General features: G+C 47.1%; 1 protein-coding gene and 1 long non-coding RNA gene across 8 annotated transcripts in view; both read right to left on the bottom strand.

Moving 5' to 3' along the window:
• LOC102240843 overlaps nucleotides 1-12,684 on the bottom strand; it is a 47,620-nt gene extending 34,936 nt beyond the window's left edge. Inside the window, exons 1-5 of one of the 7 annotated variants that reach the window (XR_001363074.1) lie at nucleotides 12,276-12,684; nucleotides 10,797-10,865; nucleotides 3,217-3,411; nucleotides 2,666-2,789; nucleotides 1,815-1,855 (exon numbers count right to left, since the gene is read on the bottom strand). This is a non-coding gene — a long non-coding RNA (uncharacterized LOC102240843). Of the gene's footprint in view, nucleotides 1-1,498; nucleotides 1,856-2,665; nucleotides 2,790-3,211; nucleotides 3,412-10,796; nucleotides 10,866-12,275 lie in introns of those variants that run through there. The other 6 variants (XR_001363071.1, XR_001363072.1, XR_001363069.1 and 3 more) reach the window with 6 other exon arrangements.
• A 1,803-nt stretch (nucleotides 12,685-14,487) lies between these two features.
• On the bottom strand, nucleotides 14,488-15,150 carry LOC102240545 (60S ribosomal protein L31). Its single transcript, XM_005871241.2, has 2 exons — nucleotides 14,735-15,150; nucleotides 14,488-14,512 (listed from the first exon to the last, which is right to left on the bottom strand). Exons 1-2 carry the CDS (start codon nucleotides 15,109-15,111, stop codon nucleotides 14,488-14,490), a joined length of 402 nt encoding a protein of 133 aa, XP_005871303.1. The 5' UTR covers nucleotides 15,112-15,150.
• Nucleotides 15,151-16,047: the final 897 nt, after the last annotated feature.

Below are 16,047 nucleotides of genomic sequence, written 5' to 3'. Positions count from 1 at the left end.
AAGAAACGGCGATTTTAATACAAGGGAGATAGGAAGCTAGATAATATAGAACAGCTCACAGCTCTGCCACAGTGAGCAACCTTATTCTTGAATCTAAAGGAATACTTTAAACTTTAGGTTTTGGGTAGGTAATATTATTGAGTTTTTAAAAGTTTCTTCTAAGTAAGCTAGAATTTTTGTTTTAAAATCATAATTAATGCTGAATGGTTGTAACTGCTTTTTCTGTATCTACTGAGATAATCATTTTTTTTCTCCTTCAGTTCCCTCATTTACTAATAGATTTTCTAATATTAAATCATTTTTGCATTTCTGGATTAAACCAAACTTGACCATGATGCAGTATAAATATTTTATGCATTACTGAAATTTTAAATTTTTTTTATAAGATATGGTTAGCCATTTCAAGGGTACAATTCAGAGGCTTTAAGTACATTCATTGTTATACAACCATCGCCACCATTCCTTCTCTTGAATTTTAAAAATCTTCCCATACTGAATCTCAGTATTCAGTAGAAATTACCTCTCCATTCCTACCTGCATCCAGCCCCTGGCAACTACCATTCTACTTTCTGTCTCTATAAATTAAACTACTCTAGGTACCTTATGTAAGTGGAATCATATAATATCCGCCCTTTTCTGACTAGTCTATTTCACTTAGCAGAAAGTTCTCAAGGTTCATCTATGTTGTAGCAATTATCAGAACTTCCTTTCTTTTTCAAGGCTGAATAATATTCCATTGTATATTTATACCACATTTTGTTTTTCTGATCATCTGTCAATTGACACTTGGCTTGCTTCTAACTTTTGGCTCTTGTGAATAATGTTGCTATGAAAGAAACGTAAAAAATATGTATTCCAGACCCTGCTTTCAATTCTTTTGGGTGTATACCGAGAAGCAGAATTGCTGGATCATATGTTAATTATATTTTTAAGGAACTGACAGACTATTTTCCATTTTAATTCTCACAACAGTGCAAATCAGTTTCAATTTCTCAACATTCTTGCCAACACTTGTTTTTTTTCTTTTTTAAAAAAATATTCATCTTAATGAGTGTGATGTGGTAACTCATTGTGGTTTTGACTTGCATTTCTTAGTGATTAGTGACATTGAGCATCTTTTTATGTTCGTCCTAGTCATTTGTATATTTTCCTTGAGGAAATCTCTATTCAAGCCCTTTGCTGAGTTTAAAATTGGGTTATTTTTTGTTGTTTTTGAGTTATAGGAGCTTTTATATATTCTGGGTATTAACCCCTTATCACATATATGATTTGCAAATATTTTCTCCCATTCCACGGTTGCCCTTTCACTCTGTTGATAATATACTTTGGTGCAAAAAAGTTTTACATTTATATGTACTTCAGTGTATCTATTTTTTTCTTTTGTTGCCTGTGCTTTTGGTGTCATATCTAAGAAATTATTGCCAAATCCATTGTCATGAATATTTTCCCCTATGTTTTCTTCTAAGAATTTTATAGTTTTAGCTCTTATGTTTAGGTCTTTATTCCATTTTGCATTAATGTTTGTATATGGTATAAACTAAGAGTCCAACTTCATTGTTTTGCCTGTGGATAAGCCAGTTTTTCCAACATGAATTTGGTTATGACGGTATTTTATTTAAGACTTTTGCCCCTGGGAGATACTACTTTGATTCAACCTCTGGTCCTTTGCCGGAATCTTGTCACCATCCTCCCTGACATTTAGCTTAGGCTTGATACTCCCAATGACAGTACGCTCACTACTTAATAAAGTAGCTTTTCCCCTGGTAAGAACCATTGTATCTGGTAGAAAAATGGTCTCCATTTTGAGCACAAACCTTGTAGCATCCATTTGTTGGTCCTGGTTTGTCTTCTGGGGCTGTAAGAATAGGTCAGCATTCTTTTAAAGGAAAGTACTTTGATTTCAGTAAATAACACAACTACATGGTGGGCAGCTGCATGCCGGGTTTCTAAAGTTCATCACATTTACTCCACAAAGCAATCTATAAAGAGGTCCTATTATTAATTCCCATTTTGCAGATGAAGCAAATAAGGCTTAAAGAGTTATAATTTTCACAAGGTCAAACAGTTATGTAAATGGTACCACTGAAGTTTCAAAGGCAGTGGCCTTGACCACTCTACACACTGCCCCTCTCCTCTTCTCCAATAGACAGCTCAGAACTCTATTGGATCTTCAATTATTCTCACCCTGTCCCATCCTAGGAAGATTTTAAGTGTTCCGATTAAAATTGACATCAAGCACAATTGTTCTCGTATGGTGCTTTAAGGGTAGAGAACAGAGGGCTCCTTAGCTCCTTTGGCCTGAGCACCACGTCCCACTAATGGCACATGTGATCGGGTGAGCAGTTTGGGCAGCTGCCACCAAAGAAAACTTCTAAAACTTTATCATGTCTCCTGCTGCTAAAGCAACTCTCCCCATCCACACTGTCCAGGTGATTTATTTCTAATCAATGTGAAGGACTTTTCTTTCTTCTTCACTGAATTCAAACATCTCTCCAAGCCCATCTGGATCTTGATCCTGCCATTATTTTATAGCTAACATCTGTATAATATTCACTATGTGCCAGCACAGACCTTTCTGTATATTAACACGAATAACCCTCACAACCCAAGACATCCACACCATCATCCCTATTTTACAAAGTAACAGAGCAGTTAAGTAACTCACCCAAGGTCACAGAGCTAGTCCATGGCAGAACCAGAATTCAAGCCCAGAAAGTCAGGTTCCAGAATTTGTGCTCTCACCTCTATACTGTGTTGCCTCCAAACATCTGACAATCTCAGCCACTTTTCTGGAGCCCAAAAGATTGACACACACTTAGGGACCTCCCCCCCTTTTTTTTTTAAACAAAGAGAGAACAGATCAAGAACCCAGAGGCTTTGAAAGATAACAATATTAAGTCAGGATATAATATAACAGTTTATTTCACTCTGTTTATTTCCCCTTTGGTTTCTACTTATGATACTGGTGTTTCATTTGGTAGTAATAACATTTCCTTCTAAAATAAATCTAAGTTAAAATAAGTGAGTTGATGTTAAGAAAAGTGTTAATAGCGTAAGTGGTTTTCAGATATGACAAATTGTAATGGTCATAGGAATATCAGTGAAGCTTTGGAAAGAACGTGTTCAGTAAAGATAGGTGAGACTTTGCCACAATGACCAAAATAAGCATGTGCCTCCGTGCTAACACAGCAGATATTTATTGCTCACTTACGGTACATATCTGGCATGGGCTGGCAGGGGGCTCTTCTCTTCCTGGTGACTCCATATCTGTATGTGCTTCCACAGCAACCTAAGTACTGGCTCTTAAACCTTCTGCTCAGGTGTGACACAGCTGGCCTCTGTTCACATTTCATTGGCCAAAACAAGTCACATGGTCACAAGGAGGCAAGAAAGTGTAATCCTGCCATGTGCCTGAAAGGAGAGAAGTGGAATTGAGAACAGCTCACAGAGACCCTGAGTAAAAGAGCCTGAAAGATGGGTCTAGAAAGGTAGGCCAAGTCATGACTCATTGGATTGTTCTGTCCCAGCACCTGTTCCCAGAGACACCACCATCTGTTAAGCTGATACTTCTCCCAGGCAGCGCCTCAGGATTCCTTTTGATTTCATAAGTGGGTTCAGCTGAGCTCTGTGGCCAGTTTTTGTTTCTTCCCTGAAGGTAAATGAGGCAGTTTGGGCTTTGGCTGAGCTAGGATTTGGTTCTGTCACTATTTTGAAGAGATGGCCAAGGATGGGTAATTGGAAAGGAGAGAAATTCAAGGAAGGGGGGGGGGGGGCGGGATGGGTTCAAGGGAGAAGGGAGCCTCACCCAGTGCTTGGTTATCTGATTATCGGGAGGCTTCCTGGAGGCATTTGCAAAGTGGGTTCTGAGGGCTCCATGCATCGGAAGCATCTGGAAGCTCATTAAACATGTGATGCCTGGGCCCACTGTTGACCCTGGAGCCTTGAGGTGGGATCTGAGGCATCTGAATTTTTAATAATGACCACAAGTGATTCCAATGGACACTGAAAAACTGAGACAGACTGAATTTTTGGGAGAAAATTTCCTGTAAGTCTAGAGGTCTTAGCACAGTGATTCTCAATCAGGGGTTATTTTGAACTCCAAAGGACATATGGCAATGTCTGGAGATAATTTTGGTTGGGGGGGGGGGGGGGGGGGGGGGGGGGGCGAGTGCTACAGGCATCTAGTGGGTAGAGGCCAGAGATGCTGCCAAGCATCCTACAACAATGAATTATTTAGCCCAAAATGTCAATGGTGCCAAGGTCAAGAAACCCTGCTTAACAAGAGTTGAAGTCTTCCAAATGAAAAGGCACAAATGATTTTTAATCTTCTCTCTTAATTTTACTTTCCAAAATTTCTCTGATAAGCATAGGATCCTTTTCATTGAAAACATAGTAGGCACCAAGCATTTCATGCACATTATATCCGTTTCTCCTAAAAAATCTTTTCAGTCATTTATCCAACAAATATCTATTAAGCACCTATTATGCATTTAATTTTAAACTGTTCAAGATGTGGGGTGCACCCTGGGGAATACAGGAGACAGAATCATCTCCTTAATGGGGGTGGAGGAGATGTACAAAGGCCCTGAGACAGGAAAGAAAAACAAAAACAAAGCTAGTGTGGCTGCTAGTGTGGGGTGGGGCGAGTGAAGTGAAATTAGGTTGGATATGTAGAGATACAGAAACAAGGTTGGGTAGGCCTCAGTCCATGGACATTTTGAATTTTATGAGTTTTGTTATAAATGCATAGGAAGCTGTAATAGTTTAAGAGAGGGACCTGATCCAATCTGTTTTATAAGATCATCCCTGGACTCTGGGTAAAGAATGGGTACGGGACCCAGAGTGGAGGACAAAGAGAAGTGAACAGACTTTTACAGACCTGGAGAGATGATGGTGTTGTGGGCAAGGCTGGCTGTGGTGGAGATGAAAAGACGATGAAAATTTGAGATTCCATTAGAGGTGGCAAGAACTGGATTTCTGATGTGTTGGGAGGGATGGGAGGAAAGACACAAAGATAGTGACTCCAGGACTTGGGCTTGAATAACGGAGAAGGGGGTGGGGTGATGGAATGTGACAATTAATGTAGATATTATTATTAATATCCTCTTTTTAAAAATGTATTTTTATTTATTTCAGAGAGGAAGGGAGAGGGAGATAGAAACAGCGATGATGAGAGCGAATCATCATCGATCAGCTGCCTCCTGCACACATCACACTAGAGATCTGGCCCCAAACCCAGGCATATGCCATGACCAGGAATGGAACCGTGACCTCCTGGTTCATAGGTCGATGCTCAACCACTGAGCAACACTGGCCGGTCTTAATATTCTCTTTTTAAGACTAAGGAAGGGAAGTGAATTGTTCTACTTTACAAAACTAATAAGTGGACTCAAATTCAGTTGTATCTAACTCCAAAGATCATCTTTTCCCAGTCTTCCGGACCCACACATTAATTTTTATAATAGTAATATGAAATATTAAGATACTAAATATCCCTGAATGCAAACGAGGGATTCCACAGGGAGCCAGCACAAAACCGGGGACCCTCTTTAAAGGCACCTGGACATTGCAACCGGGTGTGGGGAATATAAATTTCGTAGATGGTGGAACTGCAGCGAGGAACCGCCGTGGGGAACCCGTTTTAAAATCTTGCGTTCTTATAGGTGCAGTGGCCAGGTGTTGGTGTTTGACAGGAGGGAATTTAGCTTGTCCCTAACTAAATCAAGTGAGTTGTGTTGCGCTGTCTTCCGCTGAGTTGGGAGAGAGTTGTCCGTCTGGGCCTGTGATTGGTGGGATTGTAATGCAACTTTCGCTGTGATTGGTGAAGCTCGTGTGGTTATTTAAAAGTTTCTGAGAGCCAGTTCTTGTGTTGGCCACTAGGAGGAGCCCAAAGACGCTCAAAGCGCGGCGCTGCGGTGCCTCTGGGCCGCTTTCTGACGGACGCCCTTCGGCTTTGCGCGGCGTCCCAGGGCAACTGGGAGACAGGTGGCCACGCTTCTTTGCACAGCCCCTACGGCCCCTTCCTCTGGCTCTCAGCCCCGCAGAGGACATTGGCTGACCGAGGGGTGGGGCCGCGAGTTCGCGAAGGTTTGTGAAGGCTCAGATCCAAATTACAAAATTGTGGAGGCTTGTCAGGTGAGACTCGGCAGCTGCCCTCCCTCTGCTGCCCCTTCTGCTTGCTTCTGAGCCCTTCTCTCAAGTTTAACAGCCTCCACGGTGCCCTTTAAGATCCTGAAAGGACTTTTACACAGTAGTATCACACTGCAGCTTAGAACTGTCCCTTGAGGATAAGGCCCCTAGCTCAGAGACCACCCTATGCTGAAATAATCCCTACAGTCCCCAGGCGCTATTACATCCAGCATTTGAAATTCGTCTCTTTTTTAGTTGCTTGCATACTATTTCCACGGTGCCTCCCACCGAAATGGAGTTCTGTGGAGGAGGGAATAGGATGGCCAGATCCAATACAGAACACCCAGTTACATTTGAACTTGAGGATAAACAACAAAGAGTTTTAAGTATAAGAGTGCCCCAGGTGTTATTTGGTGCATACTTATACTAAAATAATTATTCATCGTTTATTTGAAATTCAAATTTAATTGGGCATCCTGTATCTTTATTTGCTCAACCATCCACAACAGTGCACATGGAAGGGGCTGGATAAATGTTGAAAGATTAGATGGACAGATTCCTTCCTTCCTTCATTTATTCATCCAACCCATTATATTAAGTTCCAGCTAGGTTCTGGGAATATAGGGGCAAAAGAGGAAGAGGCAGACAATAACCAGTGACCACCACTGGATTACACTCCGATGATGTAAAGCACTGGGGACTGTGGGAGCGCGAGGAGGAGTGGGCCCTGCCCAAGCCAGCAGGACTGCCCGGAGGAAGATGGCTAAGATGGGACTTAGAGGATGAGAATTTGAAGAAAGAGGTGTGACCGCTGCTCTGGGCAGAAGGCCTGGCATGTGTAAAGGCCAGAGACAAGGCTGTGGGATTCTGAAAACTGCAAGTGGCTGGGATGGGGGCAGCTGTGCAGTGTAGATGGGGCTCAGAAAGAGGTGAGGAGACTCACATTCACTGAGCATCAGTACTCACCAGTCAGTGATTGTGCCCATTGTATGGATGAGGAAATTGAAACTCAGAGAAGTGAAGTCTCTGGCCTAGGGCTACAGTCTGCGTGGAAAAAGCTTAGCTTCAAACTCAGGCCTGGTAGGCTCTGAGGCCTGCACTCTTCTAGAAAAGCCTGTGGGTTGAGCATTCTCACCCCAATTGGAGAATGAGGAAACTAAGGCCCAGACAGGTGACAGGGCCCTCCCTGTGAATATGGCTCCGTCTAGTGTAGCAGGAGAACACGGAGGCAGTCTGAGACGGATGGTTTATCTCACACACTCTCCAGAGGGACAACAGCGGGGCTGGGGCAGGGCCCAGGAGTCCAGGCCACTGTCTCCCATTCCTGTTTGGGTTGGGCCTCTAGAATCCCCTTGCTCACCCCTGTGGCTAAGTCCTTGCATGGGTCCTGGGCGGGTCTGCAGTTTCCATGGGACCGCCTCCCACCATCCCTGAAATCTCATTGTGACCAGTATTAAGAGATTAACTCTGTCCAGCAGCCCTTAAGGGTCCTGGGTGCCAGGGTGGCAGTGGGAGCTCCCTCAAGGATGAAGCGGTTGCCCACTGTGCGGGACCCCATAGCACGAGGAGGACGATGTCAGACTGGGGCCAGGGCTTCCCCCGGGACCCACCAGGTATGGTCCCAACTCCACATCTAACTGGAGAGGAGGATGGGGATGGGAGAGAGACACAGGACCAAGGGGAGGAGTCCAGATTTGGAGCAGGGTAGAGACCTTGTACTCGTAGCCCCCACCCCAGGAAGGCCCAGGGCCCAGATGGGCTCACCCCATTCTAATCAAGGCAGCATTCAGATTTCCTCAACAAGGTAAGGAGAGCCTCACAGAGTCTTTTAAGAGTGCTCCAAAACTAACTAAAGACCAGCTACCCAATCTTCTTCATTTTTGCTTTGGGGAAATTGAGGCACAGAGTGAGAAAGTGACTTGTCCAGGGTTAGTGAGTCAGCAAACTGAAGCAGTTCAAGAATCCTGGGGGAGCCCTGAGGTAGCCTGAGCAGAAAACATTTGCTCAAAATGTCCATTCTGCCTTGAATTCCAAATCCCCCTCCTTGACTTGTAGGAATAGGGCCCCCTCAGTCTTCTTTGCCCTGGACCTTCCCTTCCCTCCCTGCCTCCCCTCCGCTGCCCTCCCCTGCCACCAGCACAGCCTGAGGCTGGCAGAGTTCCCCGGGAGGCTCCACTCTGCTGGAGGCCACGACCACCAGGCCTGAATTGTCCCATCCAGGGAACATCCCCTCACTGGGTTACCATCTGGATGACTTTATAAACATTTCTCTTTCCTGCTTTAGCCCCTCTATGGCTTTGGTGCCCAGGCACAGTGGAGGCCCCGACAGTCCACCCCCACCCCGCCCCCTGCCAGGCCTGCCCTGGAGAAGTGTAGTCAGAATGCCAATTCAGTGAGAGGATATTCATCCTGGAAGGCCACAGTGGGGCAGGGGGACAAACACCTTCTCTGGAGCCGGGCAGAGAGAGCTCAGACACCATTGACTCAGCACTCTGAGCCTCAGTTTCCTCAGGTGTGAAGGGGGCAAGAACCCTTCCTCAAAGCTTGCTCACAAATGCTATGGAAAAATCTGCAAGCTTTACTGTTAAATGAGCAAGAAAGGTACAGAACAGTGTAAGGGGCATGGATGATGATAGATGACCTTATATGCTGCCTCAAGAAAACTTGGAGGATACACAGGAAAGTAAGAGAAGTGGTTACCTATGTGAAGAGGGGAGTGGACTGGTGGGCAGGACACAGGGGAGGAAGCAAGACTTCTCAAAGTGCATCTTTTATATTGTTTTGATTTGGGGACCATCCGAAGGTAGTGCCGATTAAAAAATAAATTTTAAAATGTTAACAAATTAGGTAAACTATCAAATCATCATCATCACACGTACCTCATGAGGATGACAGGTGTGCAGTGAAGATGGAGACCCATGCACTAGGAGCTGATTAAAGGAACAGAGAAAGCCTAACTCCGAGTCTCTGAATTCTTGTGCCCTTTATTTTCAGTCAGTCTCATTTTGCCAGTAGCAAAATAATGGCCATGGATACTGTCAGGCTTCCTGGAAGGCCTGGATCAGGAGCTTCCTACTTGCTGGCCACAGTGCCAGGCACTGTCTGAATATCCTCTCACTGAATTGGCATTCTGACTCTATGAGGAAGCTGTTGTCATTCCCACCTTGCAGATGGGCAAACTGAGACTCACTGAAGGTGCAACTAGTAAGTTGTAGAACTTGAATGCACAACTAGGCCTTTTCTGCTCCAAATTTCAAGCCCTTCTACAGTGGGTCTCAATCTTGGCTGCACATCAGAATCACCTGAAAGCTCAAAAAAATACTGATACCTCGAACCCACCCACCCCTACTACCAAGATTTGATCATTGGTCTGTGATGGAGCTTGGACATCGGTATTTTTTAAAGGCCGTAGGCAATTCTAATTCACTATCAGGGTTGCATCTCTGCTTTATGCTAGACAACTTTTCAAATGGGAAACCAAGACCAGGGAGGGAAATAACCTTGCCCAAGGCCACATAGTGGCTGGAAACAGAGCCGGGGCAGGGCTGACATGGAGCCTTTGTGAAAATAATAAAAGGTGTGTCGTCGTCCCCCCCCCCCCCCCCCCCGGGCAGGCAAATCCCCATGGGCACTTGGCTTGGTAAGTGGCACAAGGGCTGGATTTCCACCTCCATTTGCCACCTTAGCCAGAGAACCTTCGTTCAGTGAGCAACCTATACCCTATATGCAGGGGCCCTGCTCTGAGTCTCAGGATTCCCAAATGCTTCACTTCAGCCATCTCCTGGAGCCCTTTAGAATAAGGGTGCAGGGAGACCAAGGGTAGTTTCTGGGATGTGGGTTCATCCCTCACCCCAAGAGCAGGGCCTGAGCCAGGCAGGGGCTCCCCATCATCCTTTAGGCCCCACAGAGGCTGGGCAGGCCCCATCTAACTCCCAAGGTCACTTCTGCAGATAAAGTCAGGATCATAACCAGGAGAGAGAAACATAAACAGGATAGCAACAGCCTCAGCCCAGAAGTCACAAGCCACCTGGCAGGAGACAGCCTGTGGGGAGGCCCCGCCCACACAGATCCAAGTCCTCCTGGCTTCCTTCCTGATCATTTTCCAGACCACATTCTCTACCCTGTGTCTCCCACAATGCCCTGCTCTCTGGCCACAGCAGCTTCCGTGCCCTCCCCCATCACCTACTGTGTTCTCTCCACTTCTAGACATTTTCTCTGCCCAGGATGCCTCCTTCTCCAGGAATCCATCCCCAACCACTCCAGCATAGAGACTTGTCTTTCTTCTTCCGCCTTCCAGCCCTCAAAGCCCATGCCATGCATAAAGCCCACCTGTGTCTTGGGATGGAGCTTATCTTATCCTCATACTGGACACTTGTCATTGAGCACCTACTGTGTAACAGCCCTGGAGGGTAGGGTGGCCTTGGAGCTAGGAACACAGACTCTGGAGCCAGACTGTTCAGGTTGGAACTCCAGCTCTTGTTTCTTATAAGCGGTGTGAGGTTGGCATATGACTCAACCTTTCTGTGCCTCAGGTCTGGGTGATAAAAACATGACCTACCTCACAGAGCGGCTGTGAAGATTAATGAGCGCCCCCTCATTGCCTACGTCTCAGTCCATTTTATCCTCACAACAACCCAAGGAGTTAGGGATTGTTGTTCCCAACTTACAGGTGAGAAAACGGAGGCACAGAGGGATTGTCAGCGTAGGGCTCTGCATCTTTCTCTATGGCCTGATGCCTGCAGAGAGAGGACGTGGCTAAATGAGTTAGAACTTGGAGCCCCTGGTTTCAGCTCATGGCTGCTCCTTGAGGACCCACAGGACACAAAGCCAGGTGAGTTCCCTGACTTAGGCCTTCTGGTTGCTCTCAGGCGCCACTCTGACCCCAGCCAACCCCGGGAGGGAGGGTGAATGGTGGAAGAGGGCGTTTGAGTACCGTTTGTTCACTAATATCCAGAATACATCACTGAGTCCCAGAGAGAGCCCCTGTCTTCCCTATCCTAGCTGGAGACCCAGGATACCCTGGGTGACCTGTTGCTTCCCCCCTCTGGCCTCCAGCTCCCCATCTGTACAATGACTGAGGGGATGAGTCTGGACCAGCAGTCTTCCAGTTCTCATTATCCGTACCTGGCTCAACCTTTCAAATGAATTATTGAGGACCAGCACACCTAAGAGGCAGGCACTGGGTGAAGCAGGGCCTGTGCACACACTCCCTTAGCTCCTGGGAACCTCAGAACCCACTTTGAAAGGCCCCAGGCCACCTCCTCCTACAGCTCTCCTGGCTCTGACACTGCAGGATTCTCGAATCCCAAGCTCAAAAGCGGCCGCTTCACATGGAAAGCTTCCCCCCAGCTGCCTTTATCTCTCTTTGGTAACAGAGCAAATTTGCTCAGGACCCAGAACAGGGGGAACAAGCAAACTGTTGACTCTTAAGCAAAACCTCCCCTTTGGAGGGCAGGCAGAGGATGTGCGTGGGGAGGCCAACGGCCTCTTGCATAACCTGGGCGGCCTCCTGCCCACCCAGATCTTTTCAGGGTTAGGGGTGAAGCAAACCGCAAACTCATGCCCAGTTAATTTTTTAAGGCAAAATCAACAGGCTCAGCAATGATTAGCAGGCAGGTAAGTTCGTCTTAATTGTGCTGAGGACAGGGAGGAAGGAGGCTCCTGGAGGCCCAAGGATGGGGCTCAGTTATCAGTTAACCACATGAATGTTGTTTCCTTCCAAACCCACTGGCCTTCAGCCCCAAGCTCCCTCATCTTCCTCTCATGGCAACCCAGTGGCCACCCGTCACTGAGTGAACACACACCGCCATCCCGGGTCTGTAAGCGGTAGACCCTCGAGGGCTGTGATGGATAAAAGGGGTCCTCCCAGAGCTTGTGTTAAGGCAAAGCTCCCCCACTACCGCTGTGTGGCCTGGAGTATGTTCCTTCCACCCTGTGGGGCTTAGCGAGGGGCCGGGTCTGTGGCTCAACCTGCAGCCACTCCCCTGGGGCTCAGTGTCCTCATCCACCAAATGTCTCGATCTTCTGCGAGGTCATAATTAGATTAAGTCCACGTGGCCTGTACCCCGGGGTGAGGAGGATGGTATGAGCAGTGTTTTAGGAGTCTAGGGGACAGAAAAGATTCCCAGAACAGGGAAGGTGCCTACCTGGTATCTGCTGTCGGTGCCAACAAGCATCAGATCCCAGCTCCAGGAAGAGGGCTCCTCTCAAGTGCGAGGCAAGGGTCCCTGTGGGGTGGGATGGAGCTGCAGGAATGGCCTGACAGACCCCCTGGGGCAGGACCTCTTCCTCCCAGACCTTGGGAGCTGCCAAAGGAAGCAGCCCTGGGCCTGCTGGCTGCCTGGACTGGAGTTTGGTCAGTGGTTGGGGACCTATATTGTGAGAAACTTAGGACTTTGTCCACAAACTGGAATTTGAAATTTCAAAGGGGCAAAACTGAAGGGCCCTACCCCAGAGTGGAGATGGCTCTTGGCTTCTTTCCCCCACGACTTTTGTTCTTTGTCTTGATAAGTCCCTGGTTCCCGCACCACAAGCGGTGGGTGGGGAGAAGAAACAGGAGATAGCAGGTGGTGAGTACCCAGGGGACGCAAAGGTGCCAGGCGGCCCGGGGAGCCGGGCTCTGGAGGATGCCCCTGAACTTGCACATGCTGGGGACAGGCTCCTTCGCTTCTCAGATCTCTGGGCTCTTGGCAGGAACCGGACAGTGGACCCGCCAGCCCAGTGCGCCAGGATTCTGAGCTTATTCTGTGGGGCCCCAGGACAGAGGCAGCATGTAGGGGTTGAAGCCCTCAGCTCCGGAGTCATACTAGAGCTCAGATCACGTCCCCTCTTGTCATGACCTGTATGGCCTTAGGCAAGTCACATCACCTCTCAGCGTCTCTGTTTTGTCATCTGTAAAGGGAGAACAGTGAAAAGTTCTCAGCTCTGGGTCTAGCACAGACTCTCCAGAAACATTAGGCATTATTATAATTTAAAAGAAAAATACGTGGCTCACAGTGGCAGCTCCCTTAGCCACAGTCCACACCAGATGCCTGAGCACCCTGCCCACAGCTGGGTCTCAGCAATCCTTCCCCAACACCCGGCTACCCAGGGCAACACTAAAAGACACCCCTCCTTTCCTTCCCGAGCCCTTAGTTTCTCCATCTGCAACATGGAGTTGTCCTCTGGGCGAGCTCTGAGGGCCTTTGCTATTCATTCCCTGGGAGCTGTTGCATGTTGAGCTGGGGTCTGATGGCCCAAGGGGGGGCGGGGGCAGAGGTAAAGAGGGCTGCTGAGGAGCATTTGAGATCTTGATCCCTGGCATATGTCAGTAGTTTGGCTCAAATAAGCTCTTATAAAAATTTTAATAAAAGAAGGGCTGCTGAGTTGATGGTGTGGAGGCCAGGGTTTGCTTAGGGCTGGGCATGCCATCGCTAGGAGCTCTTCTGTGCAGGGGTCCTGATTATGTGACCAGTGGGTCAAGAGTCAACCACCAATGACAGCAATTGCTACTGTTGCACTATATGCCTACACTTGGCCATTATAGCCCAACTGTCACTGTGAAGAACGCGTCAACCCATTTATCTAATGCCAAACTAAGGCTGAGTGAGGTGGAACCTGTGGTCACAAAGTTTGGGAAGCTGGCAGTGCCTGGATTTTGACCCAGGTCTTTCTGATTTCAAGATCTGTGGTTGATTCTACGGGTTGGGGTTTGGGTGGGGCCTGGAGATGGGACTAACAACCTTATAGTAGTATCTCATTTAATTGTCACAGGAAACTACAAATTAGGCCCATTTTACAGAAGGAGAAACCAAGGCTTCAAAATAATAACTTGCCTGAGACCACAGAGCCAGTAGATCTTATAGGTGGTGGGTTGTTTAGATGAGGAACAAGTATCTAGAATACATTGTTCGGCATCAGCTAAGGGTGGGGTAAATCATGTATGTAATAGGTTATGTAAGTTATATAGTTCAGGTGTGGGTAGATTTATTTTTTGGGTACGTTGTGATGGGTAGGATATGTCTGGGGTATGAAATAGGTTTCAGGAATGTACCTCATAGACAGTAGGTCATATGTTGTACATTTGGTAGAGTGCGTATGTCATGGTTTGTATACTTAGCTGCTTGTCATGTGCAGGCTGTCTACCTGGTCGTTCTTGTATGCAACCGGTCATGTAAGTGGCATGACATGGCTCAACCTAGTTGATCATAGACCTTATTGGATTCAATCTAAGATGTCATCTATAGAGAGTGAAAGATTGTTATATTTGTTACCAATTAAACTCTGACATGCCAACAATCACAGTCCACTTTTGGAAATGTAGAATGTGCCTCTTTTTTGTGTGTGTGACAGTTTCATAACTTATTCAACCAACAGCAGTTAGTTGTCATCCACATTAACTGTAGATTTTTTTAAAATGTATTTTATTGATTTTTTACAGCGAGGGAGAGGGATAGAGAGTTAGAAACATCAATGAGAGAGGAACATCGATCAGCTGCCTCTTGCACACCCGTCACAGGGAATATGCCCGCAACCAAGGTACATGCCCTTGACTGGAATCGAACCCAGGACCCTTTGGTCCGCAGGCCGACGCTCTATCCACTGAGCCAAATCGGTCAGGGCTAACCGTAGATTTTTGAAAGTGGTGACAGGTACATAAGCGACCAAGGTACACAGTTGACTCTTGACCCACTGGTCACACTGGCGACCAAGGTATTCATCCTCATTACGTTTTCTGGACAAATGTACCCGGATATGATATGGGGCATTCCTTATTTCTTTGGCCCAGACAGCTTTGTTCAGCCTGGCCTCAATGCGCACGTCTGGAGTCCCCATCTCCTTCATGGCAAATTTCCAGGTCTCCTTGAGTGCCCAAGGGGCACGACTCTTGAAACCCACGTGATGGATGCGCTTGTGGATGTTGATAGTGTACTCCCTGCTCACCACCTCGTTGATGGCGAAGCGGCCCTTCTTCTTCTCGCCACCCTTCTTTGCGGGAGCCATCGTGCCTGGCAAGTTGGAAAGACTGGAATGTGCCTCTATGTGTAGCATGTATTGCTAGATTATGAGAGGAGTAGCTGTGTGTGTCTTGTCACAGGTGCCAGACAGGTGGCAGGACCTGGAGTCAGCCCTTGGAGACACCCCCCCAGAGCTGCCCCTCCTTCCCCTTTGTGCTTATCCCTTAGTCAGGTCTCCAGCCCAGCTCAGCACCGCCCCCAAGGCCACTGGAGTCAGGATCAGATGTCCCTGCGGGGCAGGGGGGGACCCACCAGTAGTTGAAATCTTCTTCAGGCCCTTATGGAATCTCAAAGTGTGGGATGTGGCGGGGAGCACTCTCTCTCCCTCCCTTGGGTTCTTATCCTGATATAACAAATGGGCCAGGATCTGCTCCCCATTCTACAGAGAGGGAAATTGAGACCCTGAGAGAGATGTGATTTAAACAAAGTTATCTGAATGGTGACAGAGCTAATTCCTAAACTCAGGTCTCTCGACCACAAATCCAGCCTCTCTTCTCCTTCTGAACAATTGCTCTCCCCACCTCCCACCCCACTTATCTCAGCTCTGGGAGAACAAGCTACGCAGGGCAGAGAGAAGGCTTTTAATAATTGAAAGAATATGAGGAGGGTGCCTCCATACCCCCCTCAAACACACACCGCCTCTCCCACTGATTTGCCTACGCATTAATTCATCCATCTATTTACTCATTTACTCATTAGTTCACTAATTTACCCACTCATTAATTCACTCATTCACACATGAATTCACCCTGTCTGTAATCACTCACTCTTTTTTTTTTCTTTTTATTGATTTCAGAGAGAGGAAAAGAGAGAGAGAAATATCAATGATGAAAGAGAATCATTGGTAGCTGCCTCCTGCATGCCCCCTACTGTGGATTAAGCCTAAAACCCAGGCACTTGCCCTGACTTGGAATGGAACCGT

Source organism: Myotis brandtii, unplaced genomic scaffold (genome assembly GCF_000412655.1).
Source record: "Myotis brandtii unplaced genomic scaffold, ASM41265v1 scaffold333, whole genome shotgun sequence".
In the NCBI taxonomy this organism is placed as follows: Eukaryota; Metazoa; Chordata; class Mammalia; order Chiroptera; family Vespertilionidae; genus Myotis; species Myotis brandtii.
This window is presented reverse-complemented; position numbering and strand designations above follow the sequence as displayed.